At 39.6% G+C, this 23,046-nt stretch overlaps 1 protein-coding gene across 1 annotated transcript in view; it reads right to left on the minus strand.

The window, feature by feature from the left end:
- EPHA10 (EPH receptor A10) overlaps positions 1-23,046 on the minus strand; it is a 943,825-nt gene that overhangs the window by 163,253 nt on the left and 757,526 nt on the right. Inside the window, exons 8-9 of the mRNA XM_077481808.1 lie at positions 3,445-3,553; positions 1,280-1,335 (exon numbers count right to left, since the gene is read on the minus strand). Of these exons, the coding sequence (XP_077337934.1) occupies positions 1,280-1,335; positions 3,445-3,553 (165 nt within the window). The remainder of the gene's footprint in view (positions 1-1,279; positions 1,336-3,444; positions 3,554-23,046) is intronic.

Below are 23,046 nucleotides of genomic sequence, written 5' to 3' on the forward strand. Positions count from 1 at the left end.
TTGGGGGCTAAAAATATGTATGCATCATACATACTAGGGGGAGTACAACTGGGGGAATCAATTGTGAAGGATCTGGTTGTTTTGGTAGATCATAAACTCAATAATAGCATGCAATGCCAATCTGCAGTTTCCAAAGCTTGCTAAATCCTTTCTTGTATTAAAAGAGGTATGGACCCCAGAGAGAGAGAGAGAGAGGTCATTTTGTCTCTGTACAAATCATTAGTAAAACCTCATCTGGAATATGCAGTTCAGTTTTGGGCAACAGTTCACATAAAGGATATTGGGAACTGGAGAAAGTGCAGAAAAGATCAACAAAACTGGTAAGAGGCATGGAGGAGCTATGAGGAAAGATTAGAGGAACCGAATGTATTCTCTCTTGAGAAGAGGAGATTAAGGGGGGATATGACCACCATGTATAAATATATAAGTGGCCCATATAGTGAACTTGGTGTAGAGTTTTTCACTTTAAGTGCATCACATGGGACAAAGGGGCACTCTTTACATCTGGAGGAAAAGAGATTTAACCTCCAAACATGAAAAATCTTCTTCACAGTAAGAGCTGTGAAAACGTGAAATATACTCCCTCGAGAGCTGGTTATAGGTAGCCAAGTCAGTAGATTGTTTTAAAAATGGCCTAGATTCTTTCCTTAAATTACATAATATACCTGAACACTAATATTTATAGATAAAATGATCAAGGGAATATCAGCTTGTCTCTGGGGTGACCAGGAAGGCCCCCCCCCCTCCCCCACTGAAGCAAATTGGATCATGCTTTATTGTTTTTTATTTGCCTTCTTCTGGACCAATTTTGGCTATAAGATTGTGTATATGGTTTTTTTTTTTGTTTTCTCTGTGGGTTGAACTGGATGGACTTGTTCCTTTTTTGAACCAGACTAACTATATAACTATGTAACTATGTAATGCGTAAATGTGTAAATACAGAAAGCTGTATTTCTACTGATGATGGGAATAAATCTAATAACAATACAAAATCTAGCTACTCATTTGCCTCTGCTGTCTTGAAACTACTTGAAATTTGTCATATGTATGGCCATAAAAATGCAAAAATAAAAATCCTCCCATTATTATTAAAAATGAGTGACATATTTGTGAATAAGTTGAATATTTAGAATAAATATTCCATTACTGGTGACACTATGGTGAACAAATATACTCCTTTTGAGGATATTAGAGGAGTCTATAAAATCAAGGACTTTTTTGTTTGCTTATATATCTTTTAGATCTATGTTAATGCAGTTATAACAATAAGCATACTCACAATGGAAGTACAATTCTTCATCTCCATCCTGACTTGCCTTGCTGTAGCCACACTGCCTGTGGAAACAAAGCAATAGGTAATGATAATGATTTTGTGCCAGTTATGTTTAACTTATTAAAGGATTTGTAAACTGGTGTTTACAGTATTTTACTATGTATATACAATCTTTATTTTTCAAACAAACATTTAATTCAGTGTGTACCTATGACACTGGTGTTACAGTCATTGATCTAAAAAGAGAGCACAGGAGAAACTGTTTGCTTTCAGATCCTCTCTTAAGCTGGCTACACACTATACAATTCTTATAAAATTTTCCTGTACAACTTCCCTTTAGATTTACCAAAAACATATAATATGAGGTCAAATCAAAACACTTTCAAATAGTATGCAATCGGGCAGGCCCTTGCACTACATAGTTGAAGGTTATACTAAAGGTAATTGAAGAACACAAATTGTGTAATGTGTATCCAGCTCTACTCTCTTAGGCCGGGGACTGTTCGCCCAACTTTGTCCGCTGAACAGTGTTTCGGCAAACAGTCCGCTCGTGTGTGGGCTTTCAGCGGACAGTTTCAGCGAACAGTCCGCTGAACAAGGTTTTTCGGAAATTCCGAAAAACTGTCCGCTGAAACCTTGTTTCAGCGAACAGTCCCCTCGTGTGTAGGCTTGTTCGTCAAACTAAGTTCCGCGCATGCTCAGAAAGGATTTACACGCCGAAAGTTATAATGCAGTGTATAGGACGTCGTATTTTTCGTCCCGCCGTACGTGCCGTTCACGTCATCGCGCACGGTTTCAGCAAACTGTTCGTCCGTCGTGTGTGGCCATGTCCGTCCATGCTAATTTTGAGCGGACTGTTTGCCGAAACTGTTTGACGGACAAAGTTGGGCGAACAGTCCCCGCGTGTGTACGCGGCCTTACTCATAAAGCTCTCCTGAATAAACTATACTATAAGGGCCGAAACAAGCTTCTGCGCCACACATTAATGCTCACTATGTGCATTAGTGTGTGGCTGTGGCGTTCTGATGTAAATGGGTTGCATCTCGCCACAATGCACAATAACACACAACCTTGGAAAACTAAATTCGAAAAATGCTGCATGTTAAAGCACACGTGTTAATGCAATTCATAGGAATGAAGAAGTGTAGATGGGCCTTACCAGTACAGAGTTACTGTTCACTTAGCTTAGTGATTCTTCCAAAGGCAAAACATTTTTTTTTCTTTTTTTTTGTTAATTTCCCTGCTCTTGATGTAGTAGTCAAAAGTAAACATACCTTTACCTTATTTACTTAGCTAAAATAACCGTCTCTACTCACACCAGAATGTTATGCAAGGAAAATGCGTTCTGTGCACTTTTCCTGCTCCATGTTCAAAACACACTGCCTTTGCGATCTGCTGTGGGTACCAGTACATTTATAATGGCATCCCAAACATAGTAGGGGTTATTTACAAAAGGCAAATCCACTTTGCACTACAAGCGCACTGGAAGTACACTTGGAAGTGCAGTCGCTGTAGATCTGGGGGTAAGATGTGAAATGAGGGGAAGTTCTCCTGATTTTATCATCCAATCATGTGCAAACTAAAATGCTGTTTTTTTATTTTCCTTGCATGTCCCCCTCAGATCTACAGCGACTGCACTTCCAAGTGTACTTTCAGTGCACTTGTTGTACAAAGTGGATTTGCCTTTATTAAATAACCCCCAGTGTGTTTACGGGCACAAAATTACAGAGTACCCCAGTACCATGCTATTTAGTGTGGCACATTTTTCATAAGTAGCGCATACAATACTTTTTGTGAATTTCCCGTCCTTACAGTAAACAAACTTTCACAAACTGGTGAAGGGAAAGGCAACAGACTGATAAGCCCATCGGTCTGTCCTTCTGTTCCTCATCAATGGGTTCCTTTTTAGCACATGAGCACTGCTGTACAACTGGCTGGCTCTTTGTGTTGCTGATCCCTCTCTTGGTCTAAATTCTGCTGTACAGTGGTTTGCAAAAATACATCACTATTAAATAAAGAGTTGCATTAATTTATGCCTTTTATATATGGAGTTCAACTTTAACTTTTTGCTTTTCAAATATTGTACCACAACGTATATAAAACAAAATAATTTGTCAATATGTAAGTCAGTAACACACATTGAAAATTAGATAACATGGGAAAAGTCTTACCTTCTCCATATCATGAGTCCCACCACCATGGATAGCAGAACAATGAATCCAGCTACAGACACTATCACTATGATGATAAGAGGATTCTGTTCACTGGATGCCAGGGCCACTGCAATACACATGAGCAGAGTATGTCATTAAAATAGGTGATGTTTCTATGGACTTCAAAAGAGAGGAGAACAAAACAGAGAGCTATATATAAAAAATAAAATAAAATACTTCACTTAAATCAATACTTTTATCCTTTTAGGAATACTTTGCTATTGGTCAGTGAAACTATCCATCACATTCAATGATAGATAGCAAGGCTAGGATTTGCTTAAAATATACTTCAATTAAACATGATCATTTTAAAATTAGTTGCTGTATTACTAGAGTGGCCCCTCTTGCTTTTCTGAAAACACCCAGTCCAGAGCTTATGAATATTAAACACAGTTTGTATACTAGTGTAGGAGCCACCCTCTCTCTGAAAAACACAAACCAACAAGGGGGGAAATGCCTATTGCATTACCAACAACTTTTTATTTGAAAATAAAACCAAAGAAGTGCATACTCAAAAAAGCACTAGATAAACCAGCAATGTACATAAACCCAAGTGGTAAGAAAATCCTTAAGGAGGAGCTCCAAAAAATGAAAAGTCAAAAGCTACAAATTATGTAGCTGCTGACTTTTAATATTAGGACACTTACCTGTCCAGGATCCCTCGATGTCAGCAACCCAGCCGAATTTCCAATCATCTCTTGGGTTCTGCCACTGCCATTCATTGTAAGGGAAACCGGCAGTGAAGCCTTGTGGCTTCACAGCTGGTTCCCCACTGTGCATGAGTGAAGCGCATTGTGCTTTGTAAATGGCCCGGTGGTAGGGGAAGGAGGAGGGGGGCTGAACTTTTGAGGGACCTCACCACTGTGAAGTCTCCCAGGAGTGAGGATGGGTATCTGTCAAAAAGCAAACAAGCAGAGCTTCCCCTTTTGGGTGGAACTCCAGTTTAATTAGAGATGAAACTCATACTACTCTAACATACATCAGGCTTCTAATTTTGACTTCTAGGAGCTGGCCTCTGCGACTAGTGTGCAATGGTCTCCCCTTCTTCTTTGGGAAAAGCTGTAGGTCTGTGTTTTATTTAAGAGGAGAGAAGTTAAACAGACCATTTTTGCTCTGAGGAAGAGGGCCAGTTTCTTGAAATGTGTAAGCTGGAAAGTCATATATACGTCAGGACCATATGAATTTCATCTTTAATTAGGGACCTCTGCCACTTGGGTTTATGTTCATTGCTGGTTAACTTACGGCTTTTGTGAGTATGCATTTTTTATATTTATTTTTTTAATAAATAGTTCATGGTAATGCACTAGGCATGTGTGCTTTTTGTGTTGTTTCAAGATTACCTGTCTGTATTGGTTCTTCTTACTAGTTCTAGATGAGGAGCCAAGATTGGAACGGACACCTTTTACAGCTGTTTGAATGCTCAATAATCCCCTAGCGCTATGGAGTCAAGTGTGTTCACCCTCTTTCTGAGACTACTTTGGCTTAATCCAATCAAGAATGGGAGATTGTGCAGCACAGAATCATACTTAAATGTAGCTACTTCCCAACCAAATTAACATTTAGGAAATTTAATAAATCAGCGAAGTTGGATTTTTTTTGATAAGAGCACTTCCTAGATTTATTTTACTGAGAGAAAATCTCCACAACCTGAAAAAAACTGTACAGAAATGTTAATATGTACTATGTATAATATTTTGTATAATTGGTTGATTCCCTAACTGTTGTTCTATGGCTAGCATGAATGCACCATTACAGTGGTAAAATGAAAAATACGCATTGTTTACTGTTGTTCTTTTCCTTTTATTTTAATATCTTGCTGTTGTCACAGAGCATGTAAAAGCACACATTTATCTGTAGCATGCGTTTATGAACCATGCTGTGGAATAACCAAAGGTTGAAGAGGATCATTATTAACAAATTACGGACCAGCTGCCACAGTTGTACTGGCGGCGCGCACACGGCGATCTGTGGGAGAGACAGGCAGAACAGGGATGTAAACAAACAGATCCCGTTCTGTCAGAGGAGTAGAGTGATATCTGCTGTTCCTAGTGATTAGGAACAGCTATCTTTCTCCTCCTCCAGTCAGCCCAGCCCCCATACAGTTATAAACACCTCTCTTGGGAACACTAAACCCCTTGATCTATAGTGTTAACGTCTTCCGTGCCAGTGACATTTATACAGTAATCAGTGGCTATTTTTAGCTTTGATCGCTGTATAAATGTCAGTGGTCCCAAAAAAGTGTCAAAAGTGTCCTATATGTCTGCTGCAATGTTGCAGTCCACTAAAAATTGCAGATCACCGCCATTACTAGTAAAAAATAATAATAATAATAAAAATGCCATAAATCTAGCCCCTATTTTGTAGACACGATAACTTTTGCGCAAACACATCAATATACACTTATAGCGTTTTTTTACCAAAATATGTAGCAGAATGCATATTGGCCTAAACGAAGGAAGAAATGGTGGGCACTGATAGGCAGCACTGATGGGCACGGCTAGGTGGCATGGATAGGTGGCATAGATAGGCGGTAGAGATGGGCACTGATGGGCATTGATAGGTGGCACTGATGGGTGACACTGATGGGCATTGGTCAACAGCAGTGATGGGCAGCACTGATAGCCGGCACTGACTGCCAGCACTGACTGGCATCGCTAATGGGCACTGATTGGTGGCACTTGTGGGCAGTGGTGGGCACTGATTGCTGCCACTGGTGGGCACTGTATGCAGGCATTGGTGGACAATGGTGGGCACTGTTTTGTGACACTGTATTTATTTATTGTAATCAGGGCACTGATAATCAGTTCCCTGATTACATCCCTAGATGTCCCCCTGTGAGGAGATGCCCCTGATTGGCTGTCCTCGCCTCACACTCTGTCAGCATGAGGCGAGGAGAGCTGATTACCGGCATCTCCTTGTTTACATGTGATCGGCTGTGATTGAACGCCGATCACATGGTTAAAGAGCCGCTGATAGAGATACAGAGATCGGAGTTGCACTGTGTCTGTGATCATTGCACTGCGTGCCCGATTCAGTATTGAATAACAATTCAATACTAAAAAAGGTTTTAGTTGCATCTAGAGATAATATTGCTCTTGCTCCTGTGTTATCTGTTTTTTTTTTTTTTACTCATAAAACCTATTTGATTGGGACACATTTATGTACTACTGCAACCAAGCAATTTTCTAACATTTTGGCTATGAATTTAACATATATTGCAAGCAAAGATATGAGGCAGTATTGAATTTGGATACATCATATCCTTACCTGGTTTCAGTATAGCCACTATTTTCACCTTATGCAAAGAGGTTTGTAGTAAATGGCGTTTTAAAAATGCATTAATATTGTATAATAATAAAGGCAAGAGAGTTTCTTTATAAATCTTAACTACACTAGGACACCATAACTCCAGGGTTTTTTTTGTAGAAATTATCTCCAACACACTTTCCAGCTCTTCCAAAGTAAAATGAGAATCTATAGTATGTCATTTATATCCACCAGCTACCAAACTGGTACTGTTATACTGTTTAAATAATGACTTAATTGCTCAGCTGAATATGTCCTATTGGATGCATACACATTACTATTAAGTAGAATGTCTGCTGTAACAGAGATAGTGTAAACTAATATGCCTATTTCATTTTCTATCATCCCAATGTAAGCAGATGACTGTTGGGCCTGTATTATAGTTACTCAAAGATGCCCAACTTTATTTTCCTTTTCAAAGTAATGCTGCTTTGAAAAAGGCCAATCTTCTGCCTTCTTCAATGAGATTTGTTGACTAGTTCATGTGCCACTAACCAATTCTTCAAACAAATAATGTAAGGATCAATAATATTTTCCTTATGTGCCCAATTTCACTTGTACCCCTCCTTTCTATTTCCTGTAACAACTGAGAATTACAGTTTTAAAACATCTTAGACTACCAACAGAGAAGCTGTAGAGTGATTCCATCCCCTATAAAATATTAACATTGGAAACAATAGAAAAGGACTCCAGAAACAAGCTTAACCAAAATACAGATTAAAGCCCTGTGCACAAGACCGGACTTTCCGATGGGAAATGTTGGATGTCAGGCTGTAAAATCCGGCTGTTTGTATGCTCCATCAGACAGTTGTTGTCAGACCTTCCACCAACAAATGTTGGCTAGCATGTTTTTGAAATGTTCTGCCAACAAATGTGTGTTGTCGGATTTTCCAATCGTGTGTACACAAGTCCGTTGGACAAAAGTCCAAAGTACAAACACGCATGCTCAGAAGCAGAAGCGGTCGGTCTTGTAAACTAGCGTTTGTAATGTAGAATTAATATTCGTGATGTGGCAAATTATGAAATCTCCAATGCAGCGTGCAATTCTCTTCTTCTTTAATGGGATGAAGCTGCTTTTCTGGTGATACTGATGGAGTTTTTGCAAACAAATTTTCAAAGGCTTTTTTTTCTAGTGATATCAAGAATAATATTATTATTTTTGTTTTGTTTTTCTATTTGTGAAAGTTACCACAACACCATTATCCCATAGTTTTTAGCGGGAGTCCGCCGTTTTTTTTTTTTTAAAGCCAGCAGCTACAAATACTGCAGCTGTTGACTTTTAAAATAATGACACTTACTCCCCCAGTGCGCCCACGATGTCGGCACCCGAAGCCGATCTCTCGATCGTCTCTCGGGTGCTGCCGCCGCCATCTTGGGTATGGGAATCAGGAAGTGGAGCCTTGCGGCTTCATTTCCCGGTTCCCTACTGCGCATACGCGAGTCGGGCTGCGCAATAAGGATGGTCCCCTCTGTCTCTGGGATCCGTGTGTTTCCCAGCAGACAGCGGGGGACTTTCGGAAAGGGGCGTCGATTCTGCGGAAAGGGGCGTACTTTCTGCAGATATCTATGCCGGAAGTGGGTGCAGATAGCTGTACTGTACAGGTATCTGCACCCCCCTCCCCCCTGAAAGGTGCCAATTGTGGTGCCGGAGGGGGGGGGGGAGGGTTCCAATGAGCGGAAGCTCCACTTTAGGGTGGACCTCTGCTTTAAGATCAAAGATACAACTATGTTGGTGTCCCTTGTCAATCTTACATTGTGTTTTTTTAAATGTAAAACTGTCTACTCCCAAAATGTCATTTGAAGTAAAACACATAGCCAAGTATTATTCTCCACACTTTTTTATTGTGCATTAAAAAAAAATGACATGCTATCTGCCAATAGAACTTAACCAAAAAGTGCATTCTATGCATCCAAAAATATAGAAAATATACCAAATCAAATCATTATTCAATCAAAAAAATAATGTCAAAGCAATAACTTCAAGGCCAATAATAAATAACACATTATCTCCTCCGATTCCACAACATGACTTATTGACGAACGGACAATCTAAATGAAAAGTGCGAACTGAAAAGCGCTAAATGAAAAATGCGAAAAGAAAAGCACAAATCAACACTCACCAAACTTCTACTAACAATAAATTAGCAGAAGGAGCCCAACGGTGGCGCTAAAGAGCTGACAAATCACGTAGTACATCTAGTATGTCACTACTTGTGCAATTGTTGGCCAACATTTGTGTGACAGTGTGTATGCAAGACAAGTGTGGGCCAACGCCCTTCGGACAAACCCACAGTTTTGTTGGTGGAAAGTCCGATTGTGTGTACGAGGCATAAGTCTCCACGAAAGAGAAGTATCTCTGTTATTAATTTAAAATTGTACTACAAATGGAGTATGATCAGAATTTTCCCTAGCCAAATATGTAAATTATATTTAATAAATAATGGTATTATGTTGGGAGGATCAAATGCAAGGTATGCTCTAGGCAATGTAGTATACATTTTAGAAACAAGAATATATTTCTCTTAAGGGCATATTATACACAATACATCTAAAACCCAAGCTCCTTGTCCCTGGCTTCTGGCTTATTTTCTGAACACTGAGAAAATACTGTACATTTCTCACTATACTCAGTTTTATTACCTCTCAGGTTTTTTTTTCTGGAACTCCAACAATTTTGATGTTGTACTTATGCCATGAGTTTTTAATAATATACATTTTATAATGATAGCATTTGGCTGTCTTGGCATAAGATGATGCCTGCTTTATTTTAGAACCAAAATTCTTTCCCAAGTTTCTTTTAAGCCATGCATAATAAAAATTGCTACTTCTTTCATTGTTTCTATCTAAGTTTTTAACAAAGTTAAACTCTTGCACTGAAGCACTATTTTCTGGGAGTCACTTATCCCCTCAGAAATCAATCACGTTATGTCAGAATAATCTTGAGCTCTCAGCTTCTTGGGGGGGGGGGGGGGGGTAGAGCAGGGACATGAGGTTAGTGGCTGGTGAGGCACTGGCTAGTATCAGAGCCAGATACACACAGGTTACATACGTCACAATTGTTAGAGTGAGAGCAATAATTCTAGCACTAGACCTCCTCTGTAACTCTAAACATGTAAGCTGTAAACATTTGTAAGCATCGACTATGGAGAATTTTAGGTACAAGTTTGGCACCATTCCAAAAATGTGCCTAATTTTAAAGCGTGACATTTTAGGTATCTATTTATTTGGCGTAACATCATCTTTCATAGTATACAAAAAAATCTGACTAACTTTAGTGTTTTTTTTTATATTCATGAAACATTTTTTTGAAAAAATACACATTTGAAAAACTGCTGAGCAAATACCATATAACACAAAAAGTTGCAATGACCACAATTTTATTCTCTAGGGTATTTGATGAAAAAATATATATAATGTTTGGGTGTTCTGAGTAATTTTCTAGAAACAAAATTGGATTTTTACATGTAGGAGAGAAGTGTCAGAAATGGCCTGGGTGGCAAGGGGTTAATACCATAAGTAAGTAATATACAAATAATTATTATATATTGTTTTTAAGGTAATTTACTATGTTTTTAAAAACTGTACTTAAGCAGGTGGCTTAACGGTCAAATTACTGAAGTTTGAAGTTATAACTTCAAAGCAGTAATTTCACAGTAAATAGATAAATAATAAATGATAAATGATTATGTTATTGCATAATAATAAATGATTTGGCTTGTTTAAAACAGTACCCTTTCAGCAGCTGCAGATTCTCATTCGCCTTCTTAACTGTGTGAGAAAAACCCATGGGATTATGGGTAAATCTTATATTTAGAAACCCATGTTTTTCCTTGTAGTTAAGAGAGCTGGGCTGGAAGGGAGCATTTGTCTTTTAGACGCATGCACTCTTCTATGACACTGCAGTGAGAGGAGAACCTCCACTGCAGCATTTTAATTGGACATCTTGTCACAATCGTGCTTTACCATTGGTCCACGGTTTTAAGCTGTCCATTGAGCTCATTGCTTCTGACAAGAAATCAGAGGCACTGGGAGCTCATCCTCTCAGTCTGCTGTAAAAAACTTGTATTGAAACTGGCCACCCTGTATGTAGCTTCTGACAAGCTGCACAAGAAGCAGCGTATCTCTGGAACTATAGGTGGCAGAAGCCCCAAATTTTGACCAGTGTTGGGGTCGGACTTCAGTCTCTCTGACCCCGGGTCACCCAGCTACAAACCTCGAAGCTTGATCATTTTATTTTTTATATGTTTATAGCAGGTGTGGCACATCTGCCTCCCCTGACTGCACATCCCTGAAATAGAGCACTCATTATAGCACTCATTACATTATAAGCTGCCACCTTCACCTTCAGTTGGGCAAACTGCTACAGCCTGGCCACTACCTCCTTCTTCTTCTTTTTCGTGTTTTTTTCACACACCATCCTGTAATAGTTTTACTGGTGTGCACACCTCTTGCTTTTGCTTTTTTTTCACGTCTCCTCTAGTAATCAAATCTTACCCATTCATGAGAGAGAGAAACAAAGTACAAAAAACACCAGCAAGCTCTTTAGGTTCTGCAATTAGAGGAACACCCTTAATCCAGAGCTTTTAAAGGGGAAATAGTGCTTATGTATTTCACAGGAACAGTTTGTAACCACCTTGCTGTTTGTCATGCAGATAACACAGTAGTACCATTTCACATGTAGTTTTAGGCTTCTTGCAGCTGGAGCTGTCTAGGAGCAGTGCAGCCCTCCAATATTTTAGCTGTGCCTGGGAGTAATAGGTTCAACATCCAGTCCTGTTTCTGGCAGACTGTCTTAGCCCTTGTACACACGGTCGGAGAATCTGTCGGAATGAGTCTTATCGGACCGCGTCGTCAGATAATCCGACTGTGTGTGGTATGCATTGGACTGATTCCGTCCGAATCTCCGTCCGACCCAATTTTCCAAAATGTTGGAAATATTTCCTGACCAAATGGGCCGGACGGACCTAATCCGATCATGTGTAGAGCATTTTCATCGGACTAAGTGCCACGCGTGCTCAGATCAAATTCCTACATCAAAGCTATTGGCTACTAGCCTGAATGTAGTCCCATCGTAACAAAATTACGTCATCACGTTCTGAAAGATCGGATTTTTCGCCAACTTGGCCCGACCGTGTGTATGCAACAGTTTCGGACACAATCCGTCTGACTAAATCCGACGGGCAAAATCCGACGGATTTGGTTGGCAAAATCTCCGACCGTGTGTACATGGGCTAAGCCTCTGGGACTGCATATTGTACCAGACCTGTATGCTTGAATGCACAGGGCCCTAAATTCTGGTACCAGTTGATACAGTGTTCAGTCCTGTCCAGCCAGAGCCTGCCATAGACTTTGACAGGATGCTTGCAGCAGGGGTGGAATCTATATCTCTCCTTCCCAGGTGAAATAAAAAGCCAGAAGCAATACAATACAACCAGATATCACTGTGTGCAAGGGGCCTTAGGCTGTATAAAATAATCCAAAATAATAGCAGTACTGCAGCCCTGAAAGCCACAGCCTATACACAATCGTCTCAGCAGCCTCCTTTTATAAGAACACTACAAATTCAGCAAGGGCACTAAACAGGCTGAATATACCCCCACCAGCTTGGCCCGGGAAGGATGTGAAGGAAACCCACATAAAGCAGGAGATCCAAAGCCACCACTACACAGACCCAGCACAGTTCTTGACCAGGTGAGATGCACTATGGGAGCCAGGATGCATGTTGTCACATCCACTCCCTATACCCTCTAGGTTACGCCTTTCTCTGAATTGAATCATTGTCTATATTTTCAATAATTTAGTTACTAATGTGATAATAAACATCAAATATGTGGCAAATAATTGGACTTTCTGTTGGACACAAATGACAATAACAAATAAACGTGCCAGGTAATTGTTTATTAGAAAGATTGAAATTGCCTTTTGTTGTCAAGTGTCTCTGTGACAACATGTGTACTTGTTGCTTGAGGAGAATGGCGATGGGTTAAAATAAAAGCAAATGTCACAGTTTTCTTTAAATAAACATAAACATCACATGCTGGTATCCTGCCAGGTCCACTTTAATGAAATCCGTATTTCAAAATTACTCTGTTGAAATATTAAATGAAGCCTTTTGGCTTCCACAAGCTTTGACACAGCCATATAAGATGGCATGAGAAAAAAAAAATATTCCTGTTTATCACAAGGCCGTATTAAAATGATGACATCTGAATGCTTTTCTTATTCATTAATTTTCTGCCACCCAATGTTTGAATAAGAAGGCTCTAGGCAGCTACACTTTTTTTCCATAAAAATTTTATTGGATTCAATTCATTCTGAAAATGTCTCTTGAGCAGTAAACGGATGCAATTTAAGGCCCCGTTAAGCACAATCTGTAAAATTCATACCGAGCAAGCTATCATTCCAACCTTTCATTTATATCTGTGGTGTCTGTTTAAATGGAAATCATCCCTTTCTCAGCCAACAATATTTTTGACATGCATGCCTCTGCCGTACCTTTTTTAACCAACTGTGGGTGAGCTATCTATATTGTGGCTTTAGAGCCCTTTAATGGAAGAAAATGAGAGGTTTTCATACATACATACAATTTCTCAGCAGATAAAAACCACTTGCCCCAACTAATCTGTTTTCTTCCAAATTGATATAAAATCCATACCCTTGTTAATCCTTAACCTCCTCCAGCAGCCTTAGTTTGGATTACAAACCTAGGGAAATCTTAAAATGTTGCCAATGGCTTTACATTGTAATACGCAGAAAAATTGAACCGCTTTGCAAACATTTTAATAACACAACTACAGTGTATAGGAAATATTTTTTAGGTCAGCTTAGTTTACAGTTTTCGTAGTATAATTTTTTTAACTTGATAACTGATCTTGGTTTAACTTGATTTTTTTTAACTTAAAGCGGGAGTCCGCAGGGAGTTCCGCCGTTTTTTTTTTTAAAAAGCCAGCATCTACAAATACAGCAGCTAACACTTACCCGCCCAGCGCACCCGCGATGTCGGCACCCGAAGCCGATCTCTCGATCGTCTCTCGGGTGCTGCCGCCACCATCTTGGGTATGGGAATCAGGAAGTGGAGCCTTTCATTTACAGGTTCCCTACTGCGCATGCGCGAGTCGTGCTGCGCAATAAGGATGGACCCGCTGCCTCTGGGATCTGTGTTTTTCCCAGCAGGCAGCGGGGGACTTTTGGAAAGGGGCGTAGATCTACGCCCCTTTCCGCAGAGAGCTATCCCGGAAGTGGGTGCAGATACCTGTACTGTATTCCAGGAGGATTCCAATGAGCAGAAGGTCCACTTTAGGGTGGACCTCCGCTTTAAACTTATCTCCCTGTTTTAATGAAGTATAGTTCTAAGCAGACAGGAGCAGGAGGAAATTACAAACAAATTTTTACCTTCACTACTAGATGTGCCCACTGTATACACTATACAAACTATATATAGCCTTAGCTACATAATTATACAGTGATTTGTTTGGGAATGGGACGGGAACTTTCTGTTCTGTTACCAGAAACAAAATCAAGTCAGCCTGAGTGCTGCTCAGCCATTCACACTGAGCTTTGAATGAATACAAAGCTTTCTATGGTTGGCTGAGGTGAAGAGGCAGGCAGATGATGGATGGTCTCTGACACATCCAGTCAGAAGAAGCTTTGTATTCATTCGTAACATACAAAGCTCTCTGTAAATGGCTGTTCCAGTCCCACTGCCAGAACACAGCTCTGTATATTTTATGTAGCTGAGGCTACATACAGTTGATAAAGCAGACACAGTGGACACATCTAATAGGGAAGGTAATAGTGCAATTGGACCAGCTTGGTCCAAACAAACTATTTAAACTTCACTAAACCATGGAGATCAGCTTTAACCAATAGAATATTCACCATTTTAAACAAATGTCATTCAGACCTGTGAATGTTCTACTCTGAGCCTTCTGAATGTTCTGCTGCCTACCTGTGTGTGAACGTATTTCCCAATGGGGTTTGGCACTATAATTTGACAGAGTAGGCACCCAGAGCCAGATTTCAATTAGCAATTATCAACACCTATTTGTAAAGAAGCAAGAAAAGCATCTAAATAGTTTTACAGTGTTTCTTCTTAATTAATGAAGTAATGTATATGACGGTGTTATTATTTTTATTATTATTCACGATTTATATAGCGCCAACAGTTTACGCAGCGCTTTACAATGTATAGGGGGGACAACACAATTACAGGTACAAAAGGTAATAGCTGCAGAGAATGATTTGATGGGGGTGGCTCGGGAACAGTTAGGTGGCTGTGGGATAGACTTCCCTGAATAAATGAGACCACATTTATTACCAATTATATTTAATCTGCCTCAAATTTTTTTTTTTAAATACATTTCTTCAATTATGTCATGCTTCAAATGCCAAATTTGGCAGTCACAGATGTGCAGTCTCTAATTATCCTCCTATAGGCATATTGAGATTGCAGGGTCCCAAAGTTTTGATATCTAGCCTATATTCCCATTTGTGGCATATTAGGTACACTAAATCTCCCCTGCAGGTCAGGTCCACATGGCTAACACTGATTTACTGATTCTCTCCTTCACTGATGAGGTATCACCCGCGGTTAACAACAAATTAATATAACTATATATTTTACATCTTATTACTATCCGATTGTTCACATGCAACTAATTTCTAATTTTAATTGTTTAAAATGTAGGGAGAGGAGCTTCAGGGTAGTCTGCTCAATGAGAAGAGGACTGATACAGTACTCTATGGCTTGGTAAGTCCTCATTTGAGACCTGAAATTTGGAGGCTCCGTGAGACTGGTTGGGAAAGAGCCTCCAAGCCCTGATTACAGCGACTTTGGTCCCTGATAATGCCAGGATTATGGACTGTTGCCAAAGTCCCAAGCTCAGGAAGCTTGCTCGCTAACAGGGAATCCCAACCTTAAAAATTTGCTAGAGAAATGGAAGAGAGTATGAAGGAATGGGCGCCAAGAAACATATTGGCAAGCTCCTTATAACACCCGTTTGACATATGCTGTGACAAGCTCTATACTATACAATTTGATGTTTTGTTGCACATTTGGTAATTGTATCTATGTAGGGGCTCTTTTGGTAGCCCTTTTTGTGTATTTATATACATTTGTGTTTTTTGTATATATTTAAATAAACTTTTCGTTGTAATGAATATATGTGTATGCTATATCATCAGGGAATCACCATTTAACGCCCATTCCTTCATAATCTCTCCTATTTCTCTTGCAAATTTTTAGGGTTGGGGTTCCCTGTTAGCGAGCAAGCTTCCTGAGCTTGGGACTTTGGCAACAGTCCATAATGCTGGCATTATCCAAACATAATGACTCATCACCAAAATACCAATCCCACACTTGGTTTTAGGGGTCTGCTTTAAGAGGTACCACAATGGTGCAGAAGCTCAGCAAAAACTATGTCTCATCCTCCAGGAAGTCCACACTTTTTCGTGGCTGTAAAAGACTCCAGACTACCATCAGACACATGCTGACTTCTTCCTATCCCTTTTCAAGTTTCCCATGCTTTTTGTGTATTTATATATGTGTTTTTTGTATATACCGTATTCCAATAAACTTTGTTTTAACAAATATATGTGTAGGCTTTATCATTAGGGAATCACCACTTAACACCCATTCCTTCATACTCTCTCCCATTTCTCTTGCAATATTAGAAATTGTCTTCAAATAATTGTAACGATATTGACATTTATTTATTGTTAACTAAAGTCTCAATAACCCTTTAAATGCATTTTTAAGCCTTGCATCAATAATGCATAAATGTTTGCGCATATTTATCCAGGTGTTAGTGATAGTTAGTCACATCCAATTGGACTTGTATTGGACTTGCGTTAAAGAAGTTTTAATCCAAGTAGTATCCTAAATTAGTTCTAATGAGTTTCAGGAGCATAGCCCAACATTTAAACAACTGGGTAACTTTGTCACCTTAATCCGCCATGGTTTTATGTAATACATCAAGACAAAAGGTGATTATCCATGAACATGATGTGAGAGGTGTAAATACGTGAAATTACCTTGTTCTGTTTCCATGATTTACCTCGCATAAAAATGTTCTCTCCTAAAACTTATTGGAATTTGGAAATGAGGAAGCCCCTTGGATGAGTGATGAAACATTCTCAGGAAAAAGAACAGTACAGCTGAATGTGACCAACTACTAACAGCATCACAAATAATATTGTTTATATGGTTACATGTGATTCCTCAATGCAGTGTATAAACTGCAATACTAAAAATGTTTCAACTATTTGATGTACACTATGTTTTCTAAGATGCGCTAAATGTACAGCCCCTTGAGAGTGAAGATTGTGGAACATTACTAGGATTGGTGTAATGCCTGAAAACATTTTTTTATAAATACATCAGGGAGACATGAAAGGTTTCATGTTTCATGATGTAAAGAAAATATGTAATCCCAAATGAGGTAGAGATACACAGTCTATTCTTTTTTAAAAGATCTCCATGAGTTTAAATATAAGATGGAATATTAGGCTTTTGATTTTTACCTGATATAGTTGGAAATATTCCTTGTGCCCCAGTTGTCTTTTCTAATAACATTGCATGTTAATATATATGAAATGATATGTGTATTATAAATTATGTATTAGTAGACATCATTTCTAGATATTTTTGTACACTGTTATGCACTCATATACATGTATATGATTTCATTATGTTCTTGTTCCTTACTAAGATTTTTAGATTACTTTTTTTTGTGTAAGTGGGTGAGATTCAGTAAGTTTTATAATAATTAAATTTCATATTTGAGAGTAGCTATGATTAATGATTGGCTTGCCTTAAATGGATCAGATGGTTGCTATGGTTGCTATGGATATGCCATATTCTCTTATAAACCATCTGAAGCAATGGTGTACTACAGACATTTTTCCTGGATTTGTGTATGGACAAATTGAAGGGTGTTGTGTGCTGCAATGCCTAGGAGCATCCAGGGAGGTTAACCTGAGCATTCCTGTGGTAGGTGGTAGGAAGTTGCAAGGAAGATACTAGGAATTTACAGGGAAGGGCGGCAAGGAAAAGAGATGTGCCAAGAGTTGTCATCCTGATAACTAGGCAAACATATCAGACAAATGATATTGAGCTTTTAGAACATTTGTCACAAAGCAAGACACCGGTGCACGAAGGCTCTGATTGACACAGTTATCCCCAACATATTCTTTCTGTGCATGTGAAGCAGAGATTGTTCACTTTGCAAAGTGAATGTTCATCAAGTTTAGTAAATACACCAAAGCTGTATTCCTTTTCAGTCATGCAATCACGAGCTAGTAAAAATTCTGTTCTATACATTTTTCTTGCACAGGACTAAGTAGTCACTAGAATTCACTGAAATACTGAAATGTTATTCAGTCTATGAGTCCAGTAAGGGAAGAGACTGACTTTAGAGCCTTCTCATAACAGTGAGTTCCTTTAAAGCAGAACTAAATGCAAACATTTTTATTTTGGATAGAATAAGGGAGTGTTATAACCCCTGTCATTTTTTTTCTTTGCCACCTGTGTCCCATAGGGGAGATTTCCCTTAATTTCCTGTCCAATATCCAAAACAGGAAGTGAAAAGAAATCCATCCAAAGTCCCAGGGTGTCACCAGGGTCATGGTGACACCCTAGAACTAGTGCCCCCATTGGAAGTTTACTCCTCTATTACTTTTCTGGAACAACTCAAAATGTGGGATTTTCATTTACTTTCACTTTTAAATGATAATGGTAAACAGGACAGATAGAGTGGGTCAATCTCACTAACTGGGGCACAGACAGCAATAAAACCCAGACAGATGTTCTATATCCTCTCCAGCCTATCTAAAACTAAAAAAAAAAGTTTTGCCTTTGGTTACACTTTAAGGCAATCACCCTAAATTCCTTTACTGCCTCTTATGCCAAGCAAGAAAATTTTAATCCGAGGAGCTCTATTTTTTGCTTTGTAAAAAAGCAACAACTATTAATACTTTTTTGCAACATCAAGGCATGGCAAAAAGGCAAAATACAATTACAAGTGGTAAGACCACATTTTCTTCAGTTGTCCTAGCATACAGTAAGTTTAATTTTTATCAAGCTGGGCTGTCAGCACATAAGTTTTAATGTGTTTAGTTAACCGGTTCCGGACCAGCCGCCACAGTTATACTGCGGCAGGTTGGCCGGGCTGAGAGAAGCGTCATAGCTATACGTCGCACGCGCCCCCCGTAGGCAGCCGTGACTATAGGATTAGATCCAGTACTGGTCAATCCCCAGGCCCAGGCCAATGGTATATGGCCTGGACCTGGTGATCGGTCCTGGTGAATGAAAACCTTCCCCTGCATATGTAAGTGCAAATACAGCAGGGGAATTGATGTCATCTCTCCTCTCTCTTCTTCTCTTCTTCTTCTTCTTCTTTGCGATGTTGACACGGCTCTCTCTGGCCACAATGGCAGGGACGCGTTGTGCAGCGACTTATATAGGGACAAGATGCAGGGTCACTGGGTGATGTCACATGGTGACCCCGCCCCTTATGATGTCACATTCCCAGAGGATGCTGGGACTGTGACATCATAAGTGGACGGGGTCACCACGTGACATCACCCGGTGACCCCACCCCTTGTCCCTATATAAGTCGCCGCACAACGCGTCCCCGCCATTGCAGCCAGAGAGAGCGTTGTGTCAACATCGTAGGGAAGAAGAAGAACAGAAGAAGAGAAGAAGGGAAGAAGAGAAGAAGGCGGCGGTGACAGAAGACCGGGTCAACGCTAGTAAAAGAGCTATAAGAAGATAGCGGAGGCCCAGCAGAAGAACCAAAGAGGGGGACAGGACCCCCGAAGAGCGGGACAAGACCCCGAAGTCAGAAGTCCCCCTGGCGGCGGCGGCGACAAAGAAGAAAGCCGGGCTCCTCTGCTAGTAAAAGAGCTAGCAAAAGAGCAGAAGATAGCGGAGGAGTCCGGTGAGAAGATCCCCAAGACAGAAGACCACCGGAGCTGTCTAATAAATTATTTTAAAAACTTGTGTTGTGTTTTTTTATTTACACTTTTTTCACCAGGTGAATGAGTAGGGGTACATCGTAACCCTACTCATTCACATAGGGTGGGGGGCCGGTATCTGGGGCCCCCTTATTTAAGGCATCTACCAGATTCCGATAAGCCCCCCGCCTGCAGATCCCGACAACCAACAGCCAGGGTTGTCGAGAAGAGGCCCTTGTCCTCATCAACATGGGGACAAGGTGCTTTGGGGTGGGGGAGCCGTGCTGGTACGGCTCAGGAGGAGGGGGTGCTTGCTTGTCCCCACCCCCTTTCCAGACCGGCCGGGGTACATGCTCGGATAAGGGTCTAATATGGGCCTAGGGGGAACCCACACTGTTTTTTCAGCATAGGGCTTCCCCTTTAAGTCCATACCAGGTGACAGGGCCAGTGACGCTTCATTCTCTGGTCCCGGCTACCTGGAGCCGTGCTCAAAATGAACGGACTTTTCTCCATGTGTGTGGGCAAGTCCGTTCATTTCAAAAGTATGGCGGATAGTCTGGCGGACTAGGTCCACCGGACCTAGTCCGCCGGAAATGTCCCATGTGTGGGCAGGTCCGCTCATTCGGACAGTCCGGCAGACTTTACGGTAGTTTGTCCGCCAGACTAAGTCCGCCGGATAGTCTGATTGGTTGTACGAGACATAACTCTGTGCAAGGCTGCACATGTTTCTAAATTCACAGAATATAACTGGTTATACTCTAAAAGAAATAATGTAGTAGATTGTTGAGTAAGGGGGTATCCAATTTCCTTAGGGAACCAGGAAGGAATTTGTTTCCTGCTGCAGCAAATTTAATCATGCTTTAGAAGGTTGTCTTCTGGATCAACTACAGGTTTAGGATTCTGTGGATGCAGGTTTTTATTTGATTTATTTTTGTCTGTTGTTGAACTCGAACATGTATAATCTTGTGAATCAAGTCTCCTGATCTCAATCCAGACAAATGTCTGTGAAAGAAATGGAGTAAGGAATTATGTGTACAAACTCTACTAGCCATGCTATGCATATTAGCACATTAGGACATTGCCTTACAGGGAATTTTTATTTTCAACAACTTTTGTTTACTACAGCTTTAAATTACTTACCTGTATATGCAACTTTCCTTCAGTCTGTACTGTAAGCCTAAGTTCACACTGCAGGATATTTTGTAAAGCGATCCACGGCGGATCACTTTTGTGTGGCTAAGTTGTGGCTTCTAGGCATTCAAGAGGCAAGGCTGACAGTTTTCTTCTAGATTTTTTTTTGGGCTGAACAGCAGCAAGGCAAGCATTTGGCTTGTGGTTGCAGCTAGGCCCTATTCACTTGAATAGGAAAGTTTGAAAGGCATTGCCGCCTCTGTCAACTCAGAAAGCTGTGGTAATTTTGCCACAGCATGTGTTCAGCCTTTTTTCCGGCTATACGTTATCTTTTGGTTGGGTGGCTGGGAATCAGTAAAAATACAGCTTAGGCACTTGTTTTCATTCCCCATTCCTAAGTATAACTGTAAATATGGAAAGAGCACCTTGTAAAGTTACCCTTTAACTATAAATCATATTAAGGCACACACAATTATACATTTTAACAATGTCCATCCTTCCTTTTATCTGACAGTTTTTTGTTTTTTCACCAGGGTGGGCAGAACTATTTTACCTTTCAATTGTTACAATGCCAGTTTACCAACAAAATAAAAATAAAGGAAAAACAATTTCTAGGATAGCGTTTCCTGATTGGAGTATAATGTAAAGTCCCACATCATAGTACTTGGCAGGCTTGTGTGGTTTAACAGTAGTTGTACTCTGATAGTGAAGAATTGATTTTGGCACACAAAAATTGCATCGTTCAGCTGTAATGTATAAGTCTCAAGATACGTTTATATTTTCTGTGTCAGTGAATTCCTTCAAAAACAGATGCATGGCTGAATACAATTAACGTTCATTCCAAAAAAAAAGACAAGCAGGACTCTACAATTAAACATTTTAAGGTTTTATTTTATTTCTGGGATTACAAACTCTGTAATTTTACTAGTGCACTAAATTACAATCCTGTCATGATGGAATTTCAATAATCAGAGCTATGTTGGCACATTTGTAGCTGAATAATAATTAAGCAAAAGAGGTATAGCTTTTGTACAAGGATAAACTGAGCAGCCGAAAAATACTGTGGAGAAACACACATACATTTTAATCTGTTGCGGCTGAAACAGGTGGTGTTGAATCATAGGTCAAACATGCCATCAATATAGTGAAAATTGCATGAGAAATTAATGTAAATTTATGGAGATTTGGCTTTCCAATGAACACCACTGCTATATACACAAGATGGTATAAAAACACTTGTTACATTCATGCATATAAATCATCAGTCTACTGTATTATGCTTCACTGATGTCCATTCTACTAAACACAAATGAACCTCATGCCACAGCTCCTTGGCTATCAAATAACTGCTAGCTATTAACTGCAGACCTGATACCTCTGGCTAGGTTAACCAAAAAGTTAGATGTTTTAAAAAATGTTATAATCAATAACATCTAAGGCTTTATGTAAAAACAATATTCAAGTCAAACATAAAACGTACTATTTTTTTTTATAAAAGTTGGTCATATACTGTATATGTTTGCCAAAAGATTGATTTCCATCAACAATTCCAAATTTTAAAGCTTTCCCCCAAAAAAAGGTTTCTTGTTATTGGTACTGACTAAAATTGGCAAAATGTGTTAATATACCGCCAAAATAAGAGCTAATGGGGAAGTATCGGAAATAGTTACTATAACAAATGGTACTCGACAGGGATGTCCCCTGTCCCCATCGCTATATGTTTTAGCCATGGAACACTTGATGATAGCAATTAGGAATAACATGGACATGCAGGGAATTAAGGTAAAAACTGAAGAATATAAAATATCAGCATATGCAGATGATCTGTTAATATATATCACAAACCCAATAGTGACAATGCCAAATTTAATTAGGGAGTTAAAATGTTTCGCGGAATTAAGTAACTTTAAGGTCAACTATAATAAAAATGAAGCTTTGAATATCACGCTCCCTACTAATACTGTTGAGCATATGAAAAAGAATTTCTCCTTTAAATGGCAACATGATGTAATTAAGTACCTTGGTATATATATACCCAGAGAACTGGAGAAACTCTGGAAATATAATTATCTTCCAATAATGAATAAAATAAATAAGATGCTGCAACAGTATGATAGGGGGTGTTTTTCATGGACAGGCCACATAAATATTTGAAAAATGGATATACTC

The sequence above is a fragment of the Lithobates pipiens genome, unplaced genomic scaffold (genome assembly GCF_037356315.1).
Source record: "Lithobates pipiens isolate NorthernLeopardFrog02 unplaced genomic scaffold, aLitPip1_a1.2 Scaffold_16, whole genome shotgun sequence".
In the NCBI taxonomy this organism is placed as follows: domain Eukaryota; kingdom Metazoa; phylum Chordata; class Amphibia; order Anura; family Ranidae; genus Lithobates; species Lithobates pipiens.